Here is a 25,216-nt window from a genome sequence, read left to right on the forward strand (position 1 = left end):
CCTGAAACCGCCCCTCCCCCACCCTGGGAAATGAAGAGAAACGGCCCCGAAATGCCCCAGAAATGACCCGAAATTACTCAAAATGACAAAAAATTGAGTTGAAAGGACCCAAAATGACCCAACATGACCAAAACAATGGAAAATGGCCCAAAATGACCCAAAATGATGGAAAATGGGCCCAAAATGACCCAAAATTACTCAAAAATGGCCCAAAATGACCCAAAACCGACCCCAAAACAGCCCAAAAACGGATCCTGAAACCGCCCCTCCCCCACCCTGGGAAATGAAGAGAAACGGCCCCGAAATGCCCCAGAAATGACCCGAAATTACTCAAAATGACGAAAAATTGAGTTGAAAGGACCCAAAATGACCCAAAATGACCCAAAAATGACGGAAAATGACACAGAATGACAGAAAATGACCCAAAATGACCAAAACTGGCCCCAAAATGACCCAAAATGACCCAAAACAATGGAAAATGACGCAAAATGACCCAACATGACCCAAAATGACCTAAAATGATGGAAAATGGCCCAAAATGACCCAAAATGATGGAAAATGGCCCAAAATGACCCAAAATTACTCAAAAATGGCCCAAAATGACCCAAACCCGACCCCAAAACAGCCCAAAAACGGATCCTGAAACCGCCCCTCCCCCACCCTGGGAAATGAAGAGAAACGGCCCCGAAATGCCCCAGAAATGACCCGAAATTACTCAAAATGACGAAAAATTGAGTTGAAAGGACCCAAAATGAGCAAAAATGGACCCAAAATGAACCAGAATTACCCAAAACGACAGAAAATGACCAAAAATGACCAAAAATGGCTTCAAAATGGCCCAAAATGACCAAAAATGACAGAAAATGACCCCCAAAATGACCCAACATGACCCAAAATGCCCAAAAATGACCCAAATGACCCAAAATGGCCAAAAAATGACCTAAAAATGACCCCAAATGACAGAAAATGACGCAAAATGACCCAACATGACCCAAAATCACCCAAAATGATGGGAAATGATCCAAAATGATGGAAAATGACCCAAAATGACCAAAAATGGCCCCCAAATGACCCAAAATGACCCAAAACGATGGAAAATTACCCAAAATGACCAAAAAATACCCCAAAATTACCCCAAATCAGCAAAAAAGACCCAAAGTCACCCCAAAAGGACCCGAAATTACTCAAAATGATGAAAAACTGAGTTGAAAGGACCCAAAATGACCCAAAATGATCCAAAATGACCCAAAATGGCAAAAAAATGTCAGAAAATGACCGAAAATGACAGAAAATGACCAAAAATGACCAAAAATGGCCCCAAAATGACCCAAAATGACCCAAAACAATGGGAAATGACCCAAAATCTCAAAAAATGGCCCCAAATGACCAAAAATGGCCAAAAATGGCCAAAAATTACCCAAAAGGAACCAAAATGACCCAGAATGACCCAAAATGACCCAAAATGACCCAAAACGAACCAGAAATGACCCAAAACCACAAAAAACGGCCCAAAATGACCAAAAATGGCCAAAAATGACCCCAACTGGGTCAAAATTACCCCAAATGAACAAAAATTACCAAAAATAGCTCTAAAAGACCGAAAATGACCCAAAAGGACCCAAAATGACCAAAAATTACCCAAAATTACTCAGAAATGACCCAAAATGACCAAACTGAACAAAAATGTCCCCAAATCAGAAAAATGAGGAAAATGACCCAAAATTACCAAAACGAAACAAAAATGACCCAAACCCACAAAAAATGGCCAAAAATGACTCAAAATGACCAAAAATGGCCAAAAATGACCCAAAACGGGTCAAAATGACCCAAAAAGACCCAAAAAATAACCAAAAGGAACCAAAAGGACCCAAAATGTCCCAAAATTACCCAAAATGGCCCAAAAAATGTCCCAAGTCAACCCAAAACCAACCAAAACGCCCCGAATTGACCCAAAATCAACCAAAATGATCGAAATTGACCCAAAATGCCCCAAATTGCCCCCAAATGACCCAAATTGACTAAAAATGACCCCAAATCACCCAAAATGCCCCCAAAATGCCCCAAATTGACCCAAAATCAACCAAAATGGCCCAAATTGACCAAAAATGACAGAAAAGACCCAAAATGACCAAAAATGGCCAAAAATTACCCAAAATGGGTCAAAATTACCCAAAATGACCCAAAAAGGCCCAAATTGACCCAAAATGACCCAAAAATGCCCCAAAATGCCCCAAATTGACCCCAAATGCCCCAAATTGCCCAATATCGCCGTTTTTCCCCCCAAAATTCCCGGCGTTTTCTTTACCTGGGGAAAACGTCACCTCCACAGGGCAGCGGTACAGGGGGAGCTCCTGGGGGAGGCAATTAGCGCTAATTAGGGGTAATTAGCGGCTAATTAACGCTTAATTCGGGTTAATTGGCCGGTATTTCGTCGATCCGGGGGTTAATTCCGTTAATTAGCGGCTAATTACGGTTAATGAGTGGGCAATTTGTGGTCCTCAGGGTGAATTAGTGGGTAATTAGCGTTTAATGAGGGTTAATTAGCGGGTAATTTGTGTTTATTGGGGTTAATTAGCAGTTAATTAGGGCTATTAGAGTCAATCAGCAGCTAATAAGCCGTTCATTTGGGTTAATTAGCGGGTCATTTGCCTTCATTAGGGTCGGTTAGCGGGTTAATAGCAATTATTAGGGTTAATTAGCCCATTATTAACAGTCATTAGGGTCAATTAACCGGCAACTAGCAGTTATTAGCGTCAATTAGCAATTAATGACCCACTAATTTGGTTCAATTAGCCATTCATTAAGGTTAATTATCAGTTAATTAGCTGTTAATTGAGGTCAATCACCTGTTAATTAATGTCAATTAGCAGGTACTTTGTTTATGAGGGCCAATTAGCACTTAATTACCAGTTAATTAGTGTCAATTAGAGGGCTAATAGCAATTATTAGGGTTAATTAGGGGCTAATCGCCCGTTAGTAGCGTCAATTAACTCCTAATTAGCAGTTATTAGGGACAATTAGCAGTTAACTACCCATTAATTTGAGTAATCAGCAGTAAATTAGCCGTTAATTGGGGTCAAGTACCAGATAATTAGCATCAATTAGCGGCTAATTTCCATTTAGCCGCCTTAATCATCCCCTAATTACTGCGTAATTACCGTGAAGCCGCACTCAATTTGAGGGTGACTCGCTGGTAATTAGGCCTAATTAGACGTTAATTAGCGTCAACGCCCTGACAATTAGCGCCTATTAGCGGCTAATCCGCACCTCTCAGTGCAAATTAGCCGCTAATTATCCCTTAATTACCATCCAACAGCCCCCACTTCGAGGGTGACTCACCGTTAATTAGACCTAATTAGCAGCTAATTAGCGTCAACCACCAGACAATTAGCGCCAATTAGCGGCTAATCCGCACCTCTCCGTGCCAATTAGCCGCTAATTATCCCTTAATTAGCCTCAAACAACTCTCGATTCGAGCGTGACTCGCCGTTAATTAAGCCTAATTATCAGCTAATTAGTGGTTAATTAACGTCAACCCCCTGACAACTACCGCCAATTAGCGGCTAATCCACACCTCTCCGTGCCAATTAGCCGCTAATTATCCCTTAATCACCATCAAACACCACCCAATTTGAGGGTGACTCACCATTAATTAGGCCTAACTAGGAGTTAATTAGTGGTTAATTACCGTCAACCCCCTGACAATTAGCGCCAATTAGGGGCTGATCCCCATCTTTCAGGGCCAATTAGCCGCTAATTATCCCTTAATTGCCATGCAACAACACTCAATTTGAGGGTGACTCGCCGTTCAAAAGGCCTAATTAGACGTTTATTAGAGGTTAATTAGCGTCAACGCCCTGACAATTAGCGCCTATTAGCGGCTAATCCGCACCTCTCAGGGTCAATTAGCCGCTAATTATCCCTTAATTACCATCCAACAGCCCCCAATTCGAGCGTGACTCGCCGTTAATTAGGCCTAATTAGCCGCTAATTAGCATCAACCACCAGACAATTAGCCCCAATTAGCGGCTAATCCGCACCTCTCCGTGCCAATTAGCCGCTAATTATCCCTTAATTAGACTCAAACAACCCTCGATTCGAGGGTGACTCACCATTAATTGGGCCTAATTAGGAGTTAATTAGTGGTTAATTAGTGTCAACCCCCTGACAACTACCGCCAATTACCGGCTGTTCCCCACCTCTCCGTGCCAATTAGCCGCTGATTATCCCTTAATTACCATGCAACATCCCCCAATTTGAGCGTGACTCGCCGTTAATTAAGCCTAATTAGCCGCTAATCAGTGTTTAATTAGCGTCAACCCCCTGACAATTACCGCCTATTAGCGGCTAATCCGCACCTCTCAGGGTCAATTAGCCGCTAATTATCCCTTAATTAGCCTCAAACAACACTCGATTCGAGCGTGACTCGCCGTTAATTAAGGCTAATTAGCCGCTAATCAGTGGTTAATTAGCGCCAACCCCCTGACAACTACCGCCAATTACCGGCTGTTCCCCACCTCCCCGTGCCAATTACCCGCTAATTACCCCTTAATTCCCATCCAACCGCCCCCCCGATCTCCGCGAGCCCGGCCGTTAAGGGGTGCTAATTAGCCGATAATTAGCGCTAATTACCCGGAAGCGCAGGTGCCCCACGGGCTCGTGGCAAACGACGGCGACGCCGTCCCGGGTGCGGCGAACGTCGAGCTCCAGGAGCGCCGCGCCTTGATTGACAGCGCTGGGGGCGGGGCTTAGCGAAGGGGCGGGGCTTGAGGGGCGGGGCTTAAAGGGGGCGGGGCTTGAATGGGCGGGGCTTGAGGGGCGGGGCTTAGAGAACGTCGAGCTCCAGGAGCGCCGTGCTTTGATTGACAGCGCTGGGGGCGGGGCTTAGCGAAGGGGCGGGGCTTGAGGGGCGGGGCTTAAAGGGGGCGGGGCTTAGAGAACGTCGAGCTCCAGGAGCGCCGTGCTTTGATTGACAGCGCTGGAGGCGGGGCTTAGCGAAGGGGCGGTGCTTAAAGGGGAGGGGCTTAAAGGGGCGTGGCTTGAGGGGGAGGGGCCTGGAAAGGGGGCGGTGCTTAGAAAGGGGGCGGGGCTTGGAAAGGGGGGCTTAGAAAAGAGGGGCGGGCTTAAGGGGGCGGGGCTGGGGGAAAGGGGCGGGGCTTAAAGGGGGAGGGGCTCAATTGGGAGGGGCTTAAGGGGGCGGGGTTTAGGAAAAGGGGCGGGGCTTGAGGGGCGGGACTTAAAGGGGCGGGGCTTTAGGGGAAGGGGCTTAGAGGGGGAGGGGCTTAGAGGGGGAGGGGCTTAGAGAACGTCGAGCTCCAGGAGCGCCGTGCTTTGATTGACAGCGCTGGGGGCGGGGCTTAGAAAGGGGGCGGGGCCTAGAAAAGAGGGGTGGGCTTAAGGGGGTGGGGCTTGAGGGGAGGGGCTTAAAGGGGCGGGGCTTGAGAGGGAGGGGCTTAAAGGGGGGCTTGGGGAGGGGCTTGAAGGGGCGGGGCTTGGGGGCTTAAAGGGGCGGGGTTTTGGAAAGGGGGTGTTACTTCGAAAGGGGGCGGGGCTTAAGTGGGCGGGGGTTTTGGAAAGGGGCGGGGCTTGGAAAATGGGGCGGAGCTTAAAGGGGCGGGGCTTGAAAAAGGGGAGGGGTTCAGTTGGGAGGGGCTTAAGGGGGCGGGGTTTAGAAAAGGGGCGGGGCTTGGGGCGGGGCTTAAAGGGGCAGAGTTTTGGGAAAGGGGCGGGGCTTGGAAAAAGGGCGGGGCTTAAGGGGGAGGGGCTCAGTTGGGGTCTAAAGGGGGCGGGGTTTAGAAAAGGGGCGGGGCTGAAGGGGCGGGGCTTTAGGGGAAGGGGCTTAAAGGGGGAGGGGCTTAGAGGGGGCGGGGCTTAGAGAACGTCGAGCTCCAGGAGCGCCGCCCCTTGATGGACAGCGCTGGGGGCGGGGCTTAGCGAAGGGGGCGGGGTTTGGAAAGGGGGCGGGGCTTGGAAAGGGGGCGGGGCTTGGAAAAGAGGGTTGGTCTTAAAGGGGGCGGGGCCTGAAAATGGGCGGGGCTTAAAGCGGAGTGGCTTGAGGGGTGCTTAGCAAGGGGGTGGGGCTTAAAGGGGCGGGGCTTAGCAAAGGGAGAGGGGCTTGAGGAGGCGGGGCTTAAATCGGAGGGGCTCAAATGGGCGGGGCTTTAATGGGAGGGGCGCAAAGGGGCGGGGCTTAGCAAAAGGGGCGGGGCTTAACGAGGGGTGGGGCTTAAGGGGGCGGGGCTTAAAGGGGGCTTGAGAGGGATGGGCTTAAAGGGGCGTGGCTTAAAGAGGGAGGGATTTGAATGGGCGGGGCTTGAGGGGGAGGGGCTCAAATGGGAGGGGCTTAGAGGGGCGGGGCTTAAAGTGGGTAGGGTTTAAAGGGGTGGGGCTTGAGGGGGCGGGGTTTAGAGGGGGAGGGGCGGGCGTGGCCTTGGCGTTTTTAGGGCGGCGCTGCCCCTTTAAGAGGGCGGGGGAAGGGTCTTTGGGAGGGGGTGGGGCCTCAATTGGCGTCTGGCCCTTTAAGGGGGGTGGGCGTGGCTTGGGGTGGGCGTGGCCTTTGAATTTCGAGGGGGGGGTGCGGGCCCTTTAAGAGGAGGGAGTCCCAAAAGGGGGCGGGGCCAGAGGGGGCGGGGCCAATGGGAGGGGGCGTCGCCAAGGGGGCGGGGCCAAGGGGAGGGGGCAATGGGAGGGGGCGGGGCCAAGGGGAGGGGGAGGGGCCAATGGGAGGGGGCGGGGCCAAGGGGAGGGGCGATGCCAAAGGGGGCGGGGCCAAGGGGAGGGGGCGGGGCCAAGGGGAGGAGGCGGGGCCAAGGGGAGGGGGCGGGGCCAAGGGGAGGGGGCGGGGCCAAAGGGAGGGGGCGGGGCCAAAGGGAAGGGCGGGGCCAAAGGGGAGGGGCCAATGGGAGGGGCGTGGCCAATTTGGGGAGGGGGCGTGGCCAATTTGGGGAGGGGCCGGCCAATTTTGGGGGCGTGGCCAATGGGAGGGGGCGTGGCCAATTTGGGGAGGGCCGGCCAATTTTGGGGGCGTGGCCAATTTGGGGAGGGGCGTGGCCAATGGGAGGGGGCGGGACCAAGGGGAGGGGGCGGGGCCTCACTGCTCAAAGGCCTCCAGGGTGTTCTCGATTCGCTCCCCAGCGCCTGCCGGGTAATTAATTAATTAATTAATTAATGAGGGGGGGTGATTAGGGGTTAATTAGGCCTAAATGGGCCGAATTAGGGGGGTTCGGGCTTAATTAAGGGGTTAATTAGGCCTAAATGGGGTTCATTAGGGGTGTTAGGGGTAATGATGGGGTTGATTAGGGGGGTTGGGGGGTAATTAAGGGGTTCATTAGGGGAGTTGGGGGTTAATTAAGAGGCTAATTAGGCCTCAGTGGGGCTAATTAGGGGTGTTTGGGGTTAATTAGAGGAGGTTTGGTGTTAATTAGGGGGTTTGGAGACAATCAAGCAGCTCATTAAGGGTGCTTGGGGTTAATCAAGGGGGTTTGGGGTTAATTAGAGGGGGTTCGGGGACTGGGAGCACTGGGAGCACTGGAGGCCATACTGGGGATACTGGGAGCCCAAACTGGGAGCACTGGGAGCCCAAACTGGGAGCCCAAACTGGGAGCCCAAACTGGGAGCCCAAACTGGTCCAAACTGGGAGCACTGGGAGCCCAAACTGGTCCAAACTGGGAGCCCAAACTGGGAGCCCAAACTGGTCCAAACTGGGAGCACTGGGGGTCCCAAACTGGTCCAAACTGGGAGCCCAAACTGGGAGCCCAAACTGGTCCAAACTGGGAGCAGTGGGAGCCCAAACTGGGAGCCCAAACTGGGAGCAGTGGGAGCCCAAACTGGGCGTTCAAACTGGTCCAAACTGGGAGCACTGGGAGCCCAAACTGGGCGCTCAAACTGGTCCAAACTGGGAGCCCAAACTGGGAGCCCAAACTGGGAGCCCTAACTGGGCGCTCAAACTGGGAGCCCAAACTGGGAGCCCAAACTGGGAGCACTGGGAGGCCAAACTGGGAGCCCAAACTGGGAGCACTGGGAGCCCAAACTGGGAGCTCAAACTGGTCCAAACTGGGAGCACTGGGAGCCCAAACTGGGCGCTCAAACTGGTCCAAACTGGGAGCCCAAACTGGGCGTTCAAACTGGTCCAAACTGGGAGCACTGGGAGCCCAAACTGGGCGCTCAAACTGGTCCAAACTGGGAGCCCAAACTGGGAGCCCAAACTGGGAGCCCAAACTGGGAGCCCAAACTGGGAGCACTGAGAGCCCAAACTGGGAGCTCAAACTGGGAGCCCAAACTGGGAGCCCAAACTGGGAGCCCAAACTGGGAGCCCAAACTGGGCGCTCAAACTGGGAGCCCAAACTGGGAGCCCAAACTGGGAGCACTGGGAGGCCAAACTGGGAGCCCAAACTGGGAGCACTGGGAGCCCAAACTGGTCCAAACTGGGAGCACTGGGAGCCCAAACTGGGCGCTCAAACTGGTCCAAACTGGGAGCCCAAACTGGGAGCCCAAACTGGGAGCCCAAACTGGGAGCAGTGGGAGCCCAAACTGGGAGCCCAAACTGGGAGCCCAAACTGGGAGCACTGGGAGCCCAAACTGGGAGCCCAAACTGGGAGCACTGGGGGCTTAACTGACCTTCCCCCCTCCCCTCGCCGTCCCCCCCCCCCTCCCCCCACCCCTTCCCACATCCGGGTCCTTCCCCCTCTCCCCCCCTCACATCCGGGTCCTTCCCCCCCTCACATCCGGGTCCTTCCCCCCCTCCTCACATCCGGGTCCCTCCCCCGCCCCTCCCCCTCTCACCGCCCCTGTGCGCCACCGTCCGCGCCTCGAAGCCCAAGCGCGGCCCCTCGGGGCCCCTCCGAGCCCTGCGGGCCCAGCGCAGCGCGGCCACCGAAATCCCCCCCAGGGCCACCGCCAGCAGCAGCGCCTCCATGGCCTCCCCCGGGCGCGCCTGGCGGTGCTTTGGGAACCGGTTTGGGAACCGGTTTGGGAACCGGTTTGGGACTGGTTTTGACTGGGCGCGGTCGGCGCGCACCTGTGGGAGAAAAGGTGCGGGCGGTGCCTCGGTGCCCACAATGCATTGCGGGGGATGGGGGGGGGGGGGGGTGTGCTTCCGCCTCGATACCCACAATGCATTGCGGGGGATGGGGGGGGGGGGGGGTGCTTCCGCCTCGATACCCACAATGCATTGCGGGGGATGGGGGGGGGGGGGTGCTTCCGCCTCGATACCCACAATGCATTGCGGGGGATGGGGGGGGGGGGGGTGTGTGCTTCCGCCTCGATACCCACAATGCATTGCGGGGGATTGGGGGGGGGGGGGGTGCTTCCGCCTCGATACCCACAATGCATTGCGGGGGATGGGGGGGGGGGGGGTGGTGCTTCCGCCTCGATACCCACAATGCATTGCGGGGTGCGCTTCCGCCTCGATGCCCACAATGCATTGCGCGCGCGGGGGGCGGTTGGATGGGAGCGCTGGGGGCTCTTACTGGGAGCACTGGGAGGCGAAACTGGGAGCACTGGGAGCACTGGAGGCCATGCTGGCAGTACTGGGAGCCCAGACTGGGAGCACTGGAGGCCATACTGGGAGCACTGGGGAGCCCAAATTGGGAGCATTGGGAGCACTGGAGGCCATACTGGGAGCATTGGGAGCCCAAACTGGGAGCACTGGGAGCCCAAACTGGGAGCACTGGAGGCCATACTGGGGATACTGGGAGGCCTAGGAGCCCAAACTTGGAGCACTGGGAGCACTGAGAGCCCAAACTGGGAGCACTGGGAACACTGGAGGCCATACTGGGAGCACTGGGAGCCCAAACTGGGGATCCATACTGGGAGCACTGGGAGCACTGGGAGCCCAAACTGGGGATCCATACTGGGAGCACTGGGAGGGCCTGGGAACTTCAGGCCCGTACTGGGAGCTCTAGGAGTCCATACTGGGAATACTGGGAGCCCAAACTGGGAGCACTGGGAGCCCTAAGAGGCCATACTGGGAATACTGGGAGCACTGGGATCACCAAGAACCCAAACTGGGCTCCATACTGGGAGCACTGGGAGCACTGGGGAGCCCAAACTGGGAGCACTGGGAGGCCTGGAGCCCGTACTGGGAATACTGGGAGTCCTGGAGCCCAAACTGGGAGCACTGGGAGCCCATACTGGGAGCACTGGAGGTCATACTGGGTATACTGGGAGCACTGGGATCACCAAGAACCCGAACTGGGATCCATACTGGGAGCACTGGGAGTTCATACTGGGATTGCTGGGAGCACTGGGGAGCCCAAACTGGGAGCACTGGGAGGATTGGTGGGCCCATACTGGGGATACTGGGAGGCCTAGGAGCCCAGAGTGGGAATACTGGGAGCACTGGGATCCATACTGGGAGCACTGGAGACCAAACTGGGAGCCCAAACTGGTCCAAACTGGGAGCACTGGGAGCTCAAACTGGGAGCCCAAACTGGTCCTTACTGGGAGGCCAAACTGGGAGGCCAAACTGGTCCAAACTGGGAGCACTGGGTGCTCAAACTGGTCCTTACTGGGAGCCCAAACTGGGAGCACTGGGAGCACTGGAGGCCATACTGGGGAGCACTGGGAGCCCAAACTGGGAGGCCTGGGAGCCCAAACTGGTCCTTACTGGGAGGCCAAACTGGGAGGCCAAACTGGTCCAAACTGGGAGCACTGGGAACCCAAACTGGGAGCCCAAACTGGGAGCACTGGGAGCTCAAACTGGGAGCACTGGGAGCTCAAACTGGGAGCCAAACTGGTCCAAACTGGGAGCACTGGGAGCCCAAACTGGGAGCACTGGGAGCCCCTCCCCCTCCCTGCTTTGCCCCACCCCACCCCTGAATTATGCAAATTTATGCAAATAAACGCCACCCAAACCACCCCTCCGTATGCAAACGAGAGTCGTTCATTCCAACCATGCAAATTTATGCAAATGAGCCTCTTCCCCACCCCCATCCCGTGCCATGAAGGGGGCGTGGCCTCGCAGAGCCCCGACCAATCAGAGCCCGGCCCGCCTGATTTATGCAAATCCATGCAAATGATGGCGACATGAGGCTGTCTGATATGCAAATTTATGCAAATGAGCCGCGCTCCTGCTCCCACTGCTCCGGCGTCAGCGTTCGCTGCTCCAGGGCGTGGATCCGCCCAGCTCCTCCCCCAGCGCCTCGTTAACGAGCCTGGAGGTTAATTAGGCACTCATTAACCCTCCAGACGTTAATTAGGGGCTTAATTAACCCCCCCCGGGCCAGTAATTAGGGGGTTAATGGCCGTTAATTGGGGTGGGAGAGGTTAATTAGGGGTGAGAGGGGTTAATTAGGGCTGTTAGTGGTTAATCAGAGAGTTAATTATGCAGTGGGTGGGTTAATTAGTGCTGTTAAGGGTTAATGAGGAGACTAATTACAGCTTAACTAGGGATTAATTATTCTTCAAGGGGTAATTAGTCGTGCTTTTTTGTTAATTAGGAGTTGATTACTGCTTAATTACCCTTCAGGACACTTAATTAGGCGCGGCTCATTTTCATTAGGGATTAATTAACCCTTAATTACCCCCTTGAAAGGCTTAATTAGCTGCCTTACGCCTCATCCGCGGCCCAATTAAGGCTTAACGAGCACTAATTAACCTCCAGCGAGCCTAATTTGATTCATTCAGGAGTTAATTAATCCCTTAATTATGCAGATCTTAATTCAGTCCTGCTCCTTTAAGCCCCACCCATTTTCCCTTTAAGCCCCGCCCATTTTCCCATTCAAGCCCCGCCCACTCCCCCTTTAGGCCCCACCCATTTTCCATTTAAGCCCCGCCCACTCCCCATTTAAGCCCCGCCCATTCCTCTCCTTAAACCCCGCCCATTCCCCCTTTAAGCCACGCCTATTTTTCCTTTTTAACCACGCCCACTCATCCTTTAAGCCCCGCCCATTTCCCCCTTAACCCCTCGCATTTCCCCATTTAAGCCCCGCCCATCCCCTTAAATCCCGCCCACCCCTTTAAGCCCCGCCCGTGCCCCATTTAAGCCCCGCCCATTCCCTGCTAAGCCCCGCCCCTTCCCCTTTAAGCCCCGCCCATCCCCATTTAATGCCTGCCCATTCCCAGCTAAGCCCCGCCCATTTCCCCTCTAAGCCCCGCCCACCCCCATTAAGCCCCGCCCATTTCCCCTCTAAGCCCCGCCCCTTCCACGTTAAGCCCCGCCCATTCCCCTTTAAGCCCCGCCCATCCCCTTTAGACTCCGCCCACTCCCTTATTAAGCCCCGCCCATTCCCCATTAAACCCCGCCCACCCCTTTAAGCCCCGCCCACTTCCCTTTAGCCCCGCCCATCCACCCTAAGCCCCGCCCCCCCTTAACCCCTACTCCCCATTTAAGCCCCGCCCATCCCCTTTAAGCCAAGCCCATTATTCCATTTAGGTCCCACCCATTCCCTTTAAACCCGCCCGCTCCCCGTTAAGCCCCGCCCACTTCCCCGTTTAAGCCCCGCCCATTCATCCTTTAAACACCAACCTTTCCCCTTTAAGCCCCACCCATTCCCTGCTAAGCCCCGCCCATTTCCCTCGAAGCCCCGCCCCTTCCCCTTTAAGCCCCGCCCATTCCCACTTCAAAACCCGCCCATTTTCCCCTTCAAGCCCCGCCTTCTCTTTCCATTAAACCCCGCCCTTTCCCTTTAAGCCCCGCCCATTTCTTCTTCAAGCCCCGCCCATTCCCCATTTAAGCCCCGCCCATTTTCCCTTTAAGCCCCGCCCATTCCCCATTTAAGCCCCGCCCATTTTCCCTTTAAGCCCCGCCCATTCCCCTTTAAACCCCGCCCATTCCCCTTTAAACCCCGCCCATTCCCCTTTAAGCCCCGCCCATTCCCCATTAAACCTTGCCCTTCCCCTTTAAACCCCGCCCTCTCCCCATTTAAGCCCCGCCCATTCCCCTTTAAGCCCCGCCCATTCCCCCTTTAAGCCACGCCCGTTTCCCCGTTAAGCCCCGCCCATTTTCCCCTTTAAGCCCCGCCCACCCTCTTTAATCCCCGCCCATTCCCCTTTAAGCCCCGCCCATTTCCCCTTTAAGCCCCGCCCCTCCCCCACCGGTGCCTCTGGAGCGTTTTGAGGCCCCGGAAAATTCCGGAAACGACGAAAATCTGGAAACTCCCGCGGCACAGCTGGGGGCTGTCGCACACCTCCTGCAATTAACGGCAATTAACGGTAATTAACGTCCGGTAATCAGCGGCTGCCGCTCGTTAAGGGGCCCTCGGTTGGTAATTAGCGCTAATTAGCGGCGGTGAAGCGGTAATGAACGGCCTTGAAGTGCTGATTAGCGCTTGTTAAGGGCTAATTAGTGGTCGTGAACGGTTAATTAGTAATCATTAGATGCTAATTACAGGGTATTGGCGATAATTAGCAAGTATTAGCTGCTAATTAACTCCAATTAGTCACTAATTAACATCTCTTTGTCATGAATTAACACTTTTTGCCTCTAATTAACATCCTTCAGTCACTAATTAACAGAGCTTAGTCACTAATTAACACCCTCTAGCCATTAACTGACTCCTTTTTGTCACTAATTAGCACCCATTAGCCACAAATGAACCCTTCTCAGCCCCTAATTAACACCCCTCAGTCACTAATTAGCACCCCTTTGCCACTAATTAACACCCCTTAAGCACTAATTAACACTGCTTAACCACTAATTAATGCCCCTTAACCACTAATTAACACCTTTTTGTCATTAATTAGCACCATTAACCATTATTTAACACCCCTTAACCACTAATTAGCACACCTAAGCCACTAACTAACATCCCTTTGTCGCTAATTAACACCTCGTTGTCATTAATTAACAGCCCTTAGCCTCTAATTAACACCCCTCAGTAACTAATTAACACCTCCTTGTCACTAATTAGCCCCCAGTAACCATTAATTAGCACCCTTAGCCACTAATTAATCCCCCCATAGTCACTAATTAACACTTCTTTGTCACTCATTAACACCTCTTAACCACTAATTTGGATTCATTAGCCACTAATTAACAACCATTAGCCACCAATTAGCACCCATTACCACTAATTAGCCCCCTTAATTAGTGAATTAGCCCCTCTGAGCGCTGCTTCACCATTAACCCCTCCCCCCTCTTCTCATTAATCCCTCCTTCCACTAATTACGCCCCTAATTAACTCTCCCATGTCCTAATTAACCCCTCCCAGCGCTAATTAACCCCTCCTAGCGCTAATTAACGCCCCAATTAACGCCTCCCCCTAGCAATTACCGCCCCCCAGCCGCTCATTAAGCCCCCACCCGGCTAATTAACGCCCTCCCGATGCTAACGAAACCCCGGGCGGCGCTAATTAGCGGTTAATTAATTAATTACCACGTGCTGGGCCTGGAGCCGCTCCTGGAGCCGCTCCCGCAGCTCCTCCGCGCTCGGCGGGTCCATTTCCGCTTCCGCCTTTCGTCACTTCCGCTTCGCGAGGCGTTGTGGGTACCGAGGCGGACGTTAACGCGGGGGATTGTGGGTAACGAGGCGGAAACGCCGCCTTTTTACCCCGGGGGAAGTGAAATTTCTCCTCCTCCACCTCCTCTTCCTCCTCCTCCTCCTCCTCTTCCTCCTCCTCCTCCTCATCATCTCGCACCGCACTGTGGGTACCGAGGAAAAACTTTCCCTCTCCTACCGAGGCAAGCGCGCCGCCATTTTACCGGAAATCCCTGCGCAATGCATTCTGGGTACCGAGGCAAAAATCCTTCCCTTTACCGAGGCAAGGGCGCCGCCATTTTACCGGAAATGTGCTTTCCTGCGCAATGCATTCTGGGTACCGAGGCGGAAATCCTCCTCTTTATCGAGGCATTGGTTCCGCCATTTTACCAGAAGTATAGTTGCCTGCGCAATGCATTTTGGGTACCGAGGCGGAAATCTTCCTCGTTGCCGAGGCAGCAGTGCCGCCATTTTACCGGCAATCTCTTCGCAATGCATTCTGGGTACCGAGGCGAAAATCCTCCCTTTTACCGAGGCAAGCGCGCCGCCATTTTACCGGAAGTTCTTTTTCCCCCTCGCAATGCATTCTGGGTACCGAGGCAAAAATCCTCCCTCTTTACCGAGGCAAGCGCGCCGCCATTTTACCGGAAGTTCTTTCCCCCCCCTCGCAATGCATTCTGGGTACCGAGGCGGAACTCCTCCCCCTTTACCGAGGCACCGCTGCCGCCATTTTACCGGAAGTCCCCGCTTTTCCGCGGTGCACTGTGGGCCGGCGATGGCCGCCATGCGCGCCGTGTATTTGCTGCGCTCCGCCGCCCCCCGGGGCCGGGCCCGGGGCCGCATCTACGTGGGGTTCACGGTGGATCCGCGGCGGCGGCTCCGGCAGCACAACGGGGGCCGCAGGAGGGGCGGGGCCCGCAGGACCAGCGGCCGAGGGCCCTGGTGAGGGAGCGGGGGGCAGCGGGGGCGTTCAAAATGGCGCTGGAGGGGCTGGGAAGGGTTCAAGGGGGGGGTTGGGGTGGGGAATGGTTGTTACTGGGAGCCCAACTGGGAGAACTGGGGTGGCCAAGAGGCGAATTGGGAGCATTGGAGCCCAAACTGGGAGCACTGGGGACCAGACTGGGAGAACTGGGAGCACTGGGAACCCAAACTGGGAGCGCTGGGGGTCCTTGGGAGGCGAACTGGGAGCATTGGGGCTAAACTGGGAGCACTGGGGTGGCCGAGGGCCATTGGGGGCATTGGGGTCCATACTGGGAGCACTGGGAGCCCGAACTGGGAGCACTGGGAACCCGAACTGGGAGCACTGGGGGCGAACTGGGAGCACTGGGGGCAAACTGGGGGCACTGGGAACCCAAACTGGGAGCACTGGGGTGCCTGAGAGCCCAAACTGGAAGCACTGGAGTCCATACTGGGAGCACTGGGAGTCCTTGGGAGCCGAACTGGGAGCACTGGGAGCCCAAACTGGGAGCCAAACTGGGAGCACTGGGGCCAAATTAGGAGCACTCAGGCTAAACTGGGAGTACTGGGAACCCAAACTGGGAGCACTGGGGGTGAACTGGGAGCACTGGGAGCCCAAACTGGGAGCACTGGGAACCCAAACTGGGAGCACTGGGGTGACCGAGAGCCCGGACTGGAAGCACTGGAGTCCATACTGGGAGCACTGGGAGCCCGAACTGGGAGCACTGGGAGCCCAAACTGGGAGCGCTGGGAGCCCAAACTGGGAGCACTGGGGTGCCTGAGAGCCCGGACTGGAAGCACTGGAGTCCATACTGGGAGTACTGGGAGCCCAAACTGGGAGCCAAACTGGGAGCACTGGGGCCAAATTAGGAGCACTGGGGCTAAATTGGGAGTACTGGGAACCCAAACTGGGAGCACTGGGAACCCAAACTGGGAGCACTGGGAGCCAAACTGGGAGCACTGGGAGTCCTTGGGAGGCGAACTGGGAGTATTGGGGTGGCCGAGAGCCCAAACTGGGAGCATTGGAGTCCATACTGGGAGCACTGGGAGCCCGAACTGGGAGCACTGGGGGCGAACTGGGAGCACTGGGAGCCCAAACTGGGAGCACTGGGGTGCCCGAGAGCCCGGACTGGAAGCACTGGAGTCCATACTGGGAGCACTGGGAGTCCTTGGGAGCCGAACTGGGAGCACTGGGAGCCCAAACTGGGAGCTCTGGGAGCCCAAACTGGGAGCCAAACTGGGAGCCCAAACTGGGAGCACTGGGGGCCAAATTAGGAGCACTGGGGCTAAACTGGGAGTACTGGGAACCCAAACTGGGAGCACTGGGAGCACTGGGAACCCAAACTGGGAGCACTGGGAGCCAAACTGGGAGCACTGGGAACCCAAACTGGGAGCACTGGGAGCACTGGGAACCCAAACTGGGAGCACTGGGAGCCAAACTGGGAGCCCTGGGAGTCCTTGGGAGGCGAACTGGGAGTATTGGGGTGGCTGAGAGCCCAAACTGGGAGCATTGGAGTCCATACTGGGAGCACTGGGAGACTGAACTGGGAGCACTGGGGGCGAACTGGGAGCACTGGGAGCCCAAACTGGGAGCTCTGGGAGCCCAAACTGGGAGCCCAAACTGGGAGCACTGGGGGCCAAATTAGGAGCACTGGGGCTAAACTGGGAGTACTGGGAACCCAAACTGGGAGCACTGGGAGCACTGGGAACCCAAACTGGGAGCACTGGGAGCCAAACTGGGAGCACTGGGGAGCCAAACTGGGAGCACTGGGAGCCAAACCGGGAGCACTGGGAGCCCGTTCTGGTCCTTACTGGGAGCCCAAACTGGTCCTTACTGGGAGCCCTGGGAGCTTGTATTGGTCCTTACTGGGAGCCCTGGGAGCCCGTACTGGTTCATACTGGGAGCCCGTACTGGTCCTTACTGGGAGCCTGTACTGGTCCTTACTGGGTTTGGCCCCCAAAGGGAAATGGAATTGTTCGTCCACGGCTTCCCCTCCGACGTCGCCGCCCTGCGGGTGAGCCCCGCCCCCGCCCAAGCCCCGCCCACCTCATTAAACCCCGCCCACCTCATTAAACCCCGCCTAAACCCCGCCCACCTCATTAAACCCCGCCCAAGCCCCGCCCACCTCATTAAACCCCGCCTAAAACCCGCCCACCTCATTAAACCCCTCCTAAGCCCCGCCTACCTCATTAAACCCCGACTAAAACCCGCCCACCTCATTAAACCCCGCCCAATCCCCGCCCACCTCATTAAACTCCTCCTAAGCCCCGCCCACCTCATTAAACCCCGCCCAATCCCCGCCCACCTCATTAAACCCCGCCCACCTCATTAAACCCCGCCTAAACACCGCCCACCTCATTAAACCCCGCCCAATCCCCGCCCACCTCATTAAACCCCTCCTAAGCCCCGCCCACCTCATTAAACCCCGCCCAAACCCCGCCCACCTCATTAAACCCCGCCCACCTCATTAAACCCCACCTAAGCCCCACCTACCTCATTAAACCCCGCCTAAGCCCCGCCCACCTCATTAAACCCCGCCCAAGCCCCGCCCACCTCATTAAACCCCGCCTACCTCATTAAACCCCACCTAAGCCCCGCCTACCTCATTAAACCCCGCCTAAACCCCGCCCACCTCATTAAACCCCGCCCAATCCCCGCCCACCTCATTAAACCCCGCCCAAGCCCCGCCCACCTCGTTAAACCCCCCACAAACCCCTCCCACTTCGACCCCCACCCATTTAAGCCCCGCCCACTCAAGCCCCGCCCCCTTTCCCAGTTCGAGTGGGCGTGGCAACACCCGAACTCCTCCCACCGGCTGCTGGCCCCGCCCCCTCGCCGCCCTCGGGAGCAGCCAATCAGCTTCGCCCTCCGGCTCTTGCCCCGCCTCCTCCGGGCCCCGCCCTGGTCCCGCCTCCCGCTCCGCGTCCGCTGGCTCCGCCCAGCCGGCCCCGCCCTGGAGCTGGCCCCGCCCCCTCACGTGGTGCAGGAGGAAGGGGCGGGGCTCCCGCGCCTTAAAAGGAGAAAGGGGCGGGGCTTGGAGGTGGAGAGGACCGGGAGGGGGTGTGGCCTGTGCGGGGAGGTGAGGAGGGGGCGGGGCTTGAGGGGAGGGGTTCAAAGTGGGCGGGGTCTAAATGGGAGGGGCTTGAGGTGGGTGGGGTTTAAAGGGGCGGGGCTTGAAGTGGGTGGGGTTTAAGGGGAGGAGCTTGAAACAAGCGGGGCTTAAAAGGGAGGGGCTTAACGTGGGCGGGGTTAAATGGGAGGGGCTTAAATTGGGTGAGATTAAAATGGGAGGGGCTTAAGGTGGGTGGGGCTTAAGGGGGAGGGTCTTGGGAGGGCGGGGGTAAAGAGGCGGGGCTTAAAGCGGGCGGGGTTTAAGGGGGTGGGGCTGAAATTGGGGAGATTTAAAGGGGCGGGGCTTAAAGCGGGCGGGGTTTAAGGGGAAGGGTTTAAAGGGGCAGGGTTTAAATGGGAGGGGCTTAAAGTGGGCGGGGTTTAAGTGGGAGGGGCTTAAAGTGGGTGGGGTTAAAAGGCGGGGCTTAAAGTGGGCGGGGTTTAAGTGGGTGGGGCTTAAGGTGGGTGGGGTTTAAAAGGGCGGGGCTTAAAGTGGGTGGGGTCTAAAGGGGAGGGGCTTGAAGTGGGTGGAGTCCAAAGGGGTGGGGCTTAAAGGGAGGGGCTTAAAGTGGGCAGGGTTTAAGGGGGTGGGGCTTAAATTGGGTGAGATTAAAATGGGAGGGGCTTAAAGTGGGTGGGATTTAAGAGGGAGGGGCTTAAAGTAGGTGGGGCTTAAAGGGGAGGGGCTTAAAGTGGGTGGGGCTTTAATGGGAGAAGCTTGAAAAAGGCGGGGCTTAAAAGGGAGGGGTTTAAAGGGGCAGGGCTTAAAGGGGAGGGGCTTAAAGTGGGCAGGGTTTTAAAAGGAGGAGTTTGGAAGGGGCGTGGTTTAAAATGGGTGGGGTCTAAAGGGGAGGGGCTTAAGGTGGGTGGGGTTTTAAGGGGTGGGGCTTAAAGGGGCAGGGTTTAAATGGGAGGGGCTTAAAGTGAGTGGGGTTAAAAGGCGGGGCTTAAAGCGGGCGGGGTTTAAGGGGAGGAGCTTAAGGTGGGTGGGGTTTAAAAGGGCGGGGCTTAAAGTGGGTGGGGTTTCATGGGGAGGGGTTTAAAGGGGCGGGGCTTAAAGTGGGCAGGGCTTAAGGGGGTGGGGCTTAAATTGGGTGAGATTAAAATGGGAGTGGCTTAAAGTGGGTGGGGTTTAAAGGGGAGGGGCTTAAAGTGGGTGGGGCTCTAATGGGAGGAGCTTGAAATAGGCGGGGTTTAGAAGGGGTGTGGTTTAAAGTGGGTGGGGTCTAAAGGGGAGGGGCTTACGGTGGGTGGGGTTTAAAGGGGAGGGGCTTAAATTGGGCGGGGTTTAAGGGAAGGGGATTAAAGGGGGTGGGGATTAAGGGGGAGGGGTTTAAGGTGGGTGGAGTTTAAAGGGGAGGGGTTTAAAGTGGAGGGGTTTGGAGGGGCGTGGCTTAAAGTGGGTGGGGTCTAAAGGGGCGGGGCTTAAAGTGGGCGCAGTTTAAATGGGAGGGGTTTGAAGGGGGGCGGGGCTTTATATTCGGGGGGAGTTTTGGGCTGAAAACCCGGGAATTTGCTGGTGGGGGCGGGGCTGGGCGGTGCCCTAATTAACATGAGCGGTTCGGGGAGCAATCGGAACACCCATATTCAAATTTATGCACATTTATGTAGGTTTATGCAGATTTATGTAAATTTTTGCCAATAAGGACATTTTTTGGGGTTTTTTTTGGGGTGCTGATGTGACCACGCCCCTTTCCAGGTGCAGGCCACGCCCCTTCTGCGCTGTCCCCGCCCCCGGTGCTCCATGGCCGCCCATCCCCCCTGCCTGGCCCGGCTCTTCCTGGCCCCGGAGCCGCTGCAGCTGCTGCCACTAGGGGGCGCCTGTCCCGGGTGAGGAGAGGGGCGGGGCTTGTTGCTAAGGGGCGGGGCTTGTTGCTAAGGGCCCCATTTCCTTATAAGGGAAGGGTTGGTGTGGTTGCTAGGGGGAGGGGCTTGTTGTTAAGGGCCCCATTTCCTTATAAGGGAAGGGTTGGTGTGGTTGCTAGGGGGAGGGGCTTGTTGCTAAGGGCCCCATTTCCTTATAAGGGAAGGGTTGGTGTGGTTGCTAGGGGGAGGGGCTTGTTGCTAAGGGCCCCATTTCCTTATAAAGAAAGGCCCCAAAATGGCTGCTGAGGGACAGGGCCTGTTGCTAAGGGGCGGGGCTTGTTGCTAAGGGCCCCATTTCCTTATAAGGGAAGGGTTGGTGTGGTTGCTAGGAGGAGGGGCTTGTTGCTAAGGGCCCCATTTCCTTATAAGGGAAGGGTTGGAGTGGTTGCTAGGGGGCGGGGCTTGTTGTTAAGGGCCCCATTTCCTTATAAGGGAAGGGTTGGTGTGGTTGCTAGGGGGCGGGGCTTGTTTCTAAGGGCCCCATTTCCTTATAATGAGAGGGTTGGAGTGGTTGCTAGGGGGAGGGGCTTGTTGCTAAGGGCCCCATTTCCTTATAAGGGAAGGGTTGGTGTGGTTGCTAGGGGGCGGGGCTTGTTAAGGGCCCCATTTCCTTATAAGGAGAGGGTTGGAGTGGTTGCTAGGGGGAGGGGCTTGTTGCTAAGGGCCCCATTTCCTTATAAGGGAAGGGTTGGTGTGGTTGCTAGGGGGCGGGGCTTGTTGCTAAGGCCCCCATTTCCTTATAAGGGAACGTTTTGTGTGGTTGCTAGGGGGCGGAGCCTGTTGCTAAGGGCTCCTTTTCCTTATAAGGAAACATTCTGTGCGGCTGCTAGGGGGCGGGGCTTGCTGCTAAGGGCCTCATTTCCTTTTACGGGAAGCCTCCAAAATGGCTGCTGAGGGACAGGACCTGTTGCTAGGGGGAGGGTCCTGTTGCTAAGGTTCCCTTTTCCTTATAAGGGAATGTTCTGTGTGGTTGCTAAGGGGCGGGGCTTGTTGCTAAGGGTCTCATTTCCTTATAAGGGAACGTTCTGTGTGGTTGCTAGGGGGCGGGGCTTGTTGCTAAGGGCCTCATTTCCTTATAATGACAGGGTTAAAGTGGTTGCTAAGGGGCGGGGCTTGTTGCTAAGGGCCTCATTTCCTTATAAGGAAAGGCTCCAAAATGGCTGCTGACAGGGCCTGTTGCTAGGGGGCGGGGCTTGTTGCTAAGGGCCCCTTATAAGGACAGGGTTTGAGTGGTTGCTAAGGGGCGGGGCTTGTTGCTAAGGGCCCCATTTCCTTATAAGGAAAGGCTCCAAAATGGCGGCTGAGGGACAGGGCCTGTTGCTAGGGGGCGGGGCTTGTTGCTAAGGGCCCCATTTCCTTATAAGGGAAGGGTTGGTGTGGTTGCTAGGGGGCGGGGCTTGTTGCTAAGGGCCTCATTTCCTTATAATGACAGGGTTGGAGTGGTTGCTAAGGGGCGGGGCTTGTTGCTAAGGGCCTCATTTCCTTATAAGGACAGGGTTTGAGTGGTTGCTAAGGGGCGGGGCTTGTTGCTAAGGGCCCCATTTCCTTATAAGGAAAGGCTCCAAAATGGCGGCTGAGGGACAGGGCCTGTTGCTAGGGGGCGGGGCTTGTTGCTAAGGGCCTCATTTCCTTATAGGGAAAGGGTTAGAGTGGTTGCTAAGGGGCGGGGCTTGTTGCTAAGGGCCTCATTTCCTTATGACAGGGTTAAAGTGGTTGCTAAGGGGCGGGGCTTGTTGCTAAGGGCCTCATTTCCTTATAAGGAAAGGCTCCAAAATGGCTGCTGACAGGGCCTGTTGCTAGGGGGCGGGGCTTGTTGCTAAGGGCCCCTTTTCCTTATAAGGGAACGTTCTGTGTGGTTGCTAAGGGCCTCATTTCCTTATAAGGACAGGGTTTGAGTGGTTGCTAAGGGGCGGGGCTTGTTGCTAAGGGCCCCATTTCCTTATAAGGAAAGGCTCCAAAATGGCGGCTGAGGGACAGGGCCTGTTGCTAAGGGGCGGGGCTTGTTGCTAAGGGCCTCAAAATGGCCGCGGTGGGCGGGGCCTGTTGCTGAGGGGCGTGCCCTGATTTTGGCCCCGCCCCCAGGTGCCACGCCCACCTCCTCTGGGGGGATCTGATTCGTCGTTGCCTGGGGGAGGCGGAGCCTGAAGAGGAGTGGGTGGAGCCCGATGACGTCATCATCCCAAGCTCCGCCCCCACGTGAGGCCACGCCCGCAGGAAGATTTGATTTTTATTGTTCTCATTAATTTATTTCTAATAAAAGTTGTTAAACTCTAATTAAATAAGTTAGAAGAGGCGGGGCTTGATTTGGCCACGCCCCCATGATGTCATTTCCGCTCTGTGCCCCTCCCCCTTTCCGCCGCCATTTTGAAGAGGGGATTTTTGGCCACGCCCCCTCATTTTTGGCCCCTCCCCCATTTCCCCTCCCCCCATTCAACTTTGGGAATTTTCTCTCCATTTTAACCCCAAATTCCCCTTTTTTTCCCCGATTTTTCCCCAATTTTCCCTCCTCAATGTCACTTTTTGGGGTCCCCCGGTCCTTTAATCCAACCCTCAAATAATTTTGGGGTGATTTCCCCAATTTTGGGGTTCATTTCTGTCATTTTAGCCCCAAAAACCCCAATTTCCCCCCCCCCAAAAATCCCAATTTTTACCATAAAAATCCCATTTTTTCCAATAAAATGTCCAATTTTTCTTCCTAAAATCCCATTTTTTCCCTTCCCAATAATTTTGCGCTGATTTTCCCAAATTTTGGGCTCTTTCCTCTAATTTTGACCCCAAAAATTCCAATTTTTCCCCCAAAAAATTCCTTTTCCATAAAAATCCCAATATTCCCCATAAAAATCCCATTTTTTTCCCTCCCCAATAATTTTGGGTTGATTTTCCCAAATTTTGGTCTCTTTCTTCTTCATTTTAACCCCAAAAATCCCATTCTTCCCAAAAAAACCTCATTTTTTCTCCCCAAAACCCCATTTTTTCTGATAAAATCCCATTTTTTTTTCCTAAAGTCCCATTTTTTCCCTCTCCAATAATTTTGGGGAGATTTTCCCAAGTTTTGGGCTCTTTCCTCTCCATTTTTCCCCAAAAAAATCCCATTTTTTCCCCTAAAATCCCAATTTTTCCCCCTCAAATCCCACTTTTTCCCTTCCCAATAATTCTGGGGTGATTTCCCCAAATTTTAGCCTCTTTCTCCTCCATTTTAACCCCAAAATTCCCAACTTTTCCCCCAAAAAATCCCATTTTCCCCCCCACAATCCCATTTTTTCCCCTAAAAATCCCAATTTTTCCCCCTAAAATCCCACTTTTTCCCTCCCCAATAATTTTGGGCTGATTTCCCCAAATTTTGGCCTCTTTCCCCTCATTTTTAACCCCAAAATTCCTGATTTTCCCCCCAAAAAATCCCTTTTTTTCCCCTAAAAATCCCAATTTTCCCCATAAAAATCCCATTTTTTTCCCTATTCTTCCCAATAATTTTGGGCTGATTTCCCCAAATTTTGGCCTCTTTCTTCTTCATTTTAACCCCAAAAATCCCAATTTTCCCCCAAAAAATCCACTTTATTTCCCCCCCAAAAATCTCTTTTTTTCCCCCCAAAATCCCGATTTTTCCCCCTCAAATCCCATTTTTTTCCTTCCCAATAATTTTGGGGTGATTTCCCCAAATTTTGGCCTCTTTCCGCTCCATTTTAACCCCAAAATTCCCAACTTTTCCCCCAAAAAATCCCATTTTCCCCCCCACAATCCCATTTTTTCCCCTAAAATCCCAATTTTTCCCCCTAAAATCCCACTTTTTCCCTCCCCAATAATTTTGGGCTGATTTCCCCAAATTTTGGCCTCTTCCCCCTTCATTTTAACCCCAAAATTCCCAATTTTCCCCCCAAAAAATCCCTTTTTTTCCCCTAAAAATCCCAATTTTCCCCATAAAAATCCCATTTTTTTCCCTATTCTTCCCAATAATTTTGGGCTGATTTCCCCAAATTTTGGCCTCTTTCTTCTTCATTTTAACCCCAAAAATCCCAATTGTCCCCCAAAAAATCCAATTTATTTCCCCCCAAAAAATCTCTTTTTTTTCCCCCAAAATCCCGATTTTTCCCCCTCAAATCCCTTTTTTTTCCTTCCCAATAATTTTGGGGTGATTTCCCCAAATTTTAGCCTCTTTCCGCTCCATTTTAACCCCAAAATTCCCAACTTTTCCCCCAAAAAATCCCATTTTCCCCCCCACAATCCCATTTTTTCCCCCTAAAATCACAATTTTTCCCCCTAAAATCCCACTTTTTCCCTCCCCAATAATTTTGGGCTGATTTCCCCAAATTTTGGCCTCTTTCCCCTCATTTTTAACCCCAAAATTCCCGATTTTCCCCCCAAAAAATCCCTCTTTTTCCCCTAAAAATCCCAATTTTCCCCATAAAAATCCCATTTTTTTCCCTATTCTTCCCAATAATTTCGGGCTGATTTCCCCAAATTTTGGCCTCTTTCTTCTTCATTTTAACCCCAAAAATCCCAATTGTCCCCCAAAAAATCCACTTTATTTCCCCCCAAAAAATCTCTTTTTTTCCCCCCAAAATCCCGATTTTTCCCCCTCAAATCCCACTTTTTCCTTCCCAATAATTTTGGGGTGATTTCCCCAAATTTTGGCCTCTTTCCCCTCCATTTTAACCCCAAAATTCCCAATTTTTCCCCCCCAAAAAATCCCATTTTCCCCCCCAAAAGCCCATTTTTTCCCCTAAAATCCCAATTTTTCCCCCTAAAATCCCATTTTTCCCTCCCCAATAATTTTGGGCTGATTTCCCCAAATTTTGGCATCTTTCCCCTCATTTTTAACCCCAAAATTCCCGAATTTCCCCCCAAAATCCCAATTTTCCCAATAAAAA

The 25,216-nt window shown here is 54.3% G+C and overlaps 3 protein-coding genes and 1 long non-coding RNA gene across 4 annotated transcripts; 1 reads left to right on the forward strand and 3 right to left on the reverse strand.

The window, feature by feature from the left end:
* Positions 1–2,126: 2,126 nt before the first annotated feature.
* Positions 2,127–9,010, reverse strand: LOC125320836 (lysophospholipase D GDPD3-like). The gene is made up of 4 exons (XM_048293264.1): positions 8,782–9,010; positions 7,095–7,137; positions 4,633–4,735; positions 2,127–2,351 (listed from the first exon to the last, which is right to left on the reverse strand). Exons 1-4 carry the CDS (start codon positions 8,912–8,914, stop codon positions 2,166–2,168), a joined length of 465 nt encoding a protein of 154 aa, XP_048149221.1. The 5' UTR covers positions 8,915–9,010; the 3' UTR covers positions 2,127–2,165.
* A 1,875-nt stretch (positions 9,011–10,885) lies between these two features.
* LOC125320835 (bolA-like protein 2) lies at positions 10,886–14,490 on the reverse strand. The gene is given in 4 exon segments (XM_048293263.1): positions 10,886–11,125; positions 11,128–11,153; positions 13,036–13,130; positions 14,315–14,490. Coding segments are annotated over 4 exon segments (264 nt in total). The 5' UTR covers positions 14,381–14,490; the 3' UTR covers positions 10,886–11,048.
* Positions 14,491–15,179: 689 nt separating this feature from the next.
* On the forward strand, positions 15,180–22,678 carry LOC125320837 (structure-specific endonuclease subunit SLX1-like). The gene is made up of 5 exons (XM_048293266.1): positions 15,180–15,358; positions 17,337–17,388; positions 18,151–18,453; positions 20,185–20,315; positions 22,434–22,678. Exons 1-5 carry the CDS (start codon positions 15,192–15,194, stop codon positions 22,549–22,551), a joined length of 771 nt encoding a protein of 256 aa, XP_048149223.1. The 5' UTR covers positions 15,180–15,191; the 3' UTR covers positions 22,552–22,678.
* On the reverse strand, positions 17,745–18,025 carry LOC125320838. Its single transcript, XR_007201294.1, has 3 exons — positions 17,977–18,025; positions 17,868–17,927; positions 17,745–17,818 (listed from the first exon to the last, which is right to left on the reverse strand). It is a non-coding gene; the product is annotated as an uncharacterized LOC125320838 (long non-coding RNA).
* Positions 22,679–25,216: the final 2,538 nt, after the last annotated feature.

This window comes from Corvus hawaiiensis (genome assembly GCF_020740725.1).
Source record: "Corvus hawaiiensis isolate bCorHaw1 chromosome 41 unlocalized genomic scaffold, bCorHaw1.pri.cur SUPER_41c, whole genome shotgun sequence".
NCBI lineage: Eukaryota > Metazoa > Chordata > Aves > Passeriformes > Corvidae > Corvus > Corvus hawaiiensis.

What these genes read in the sequence shown, in the direction of transcription:
- LOC125320837 (XM_048293266.1), top strand. Translation starts at nt 15,192, where the DNA reads ATGGCCGCCATGCGCGCCGTGTATTTGCTGCGCTCCGCCGCCCCCCGG. An exon ending in CCGACGTCGCCGCCCTGCGG is followed by an intron (nt 17,389 to 18,150) that starts GTGAGCCCCGCC and finishes CCCCTTTCCCAG; the next exon opens with TTCGAGTGGGCGTGGCAACA. An exon ending in CTAGGGGGCGCCTGTCCCGG is followed by an intron (nt 20,316 to 22,433) that starts GTGAGGAGAGGG and finishes CCCCGCCCCCAG; the next exon opens with GTGCCACGCCCACCTCCTCT.
- LOC125320836 (XM_048293264.1), bottom strand. Translation starts at nt 8,914, where the DNA reads ATGGAGGCGCTGCTGCTGGCGGTGGCCCTGGGGGGGATTTCGGTGGCC. An exon ending in GACGGTGGCGCACAGGGGCG is followed by an intron (nt 7,138 to 8,781) that starts GTGAGAGGGGGA and finishes ATTACCCGGCAG; the next exon opens with GCGCTGGGGAGCGAATCGAG. An exon ending in ACCCTGGAGGCCTTTGAGCA is followed by an intron (nt 4,736 to 7,094) that starts GTGAGGCCCCGC and finishes CCCCGCCCCCAG; the next exon opens with CGCTGTCAATCAAGGCGCGG.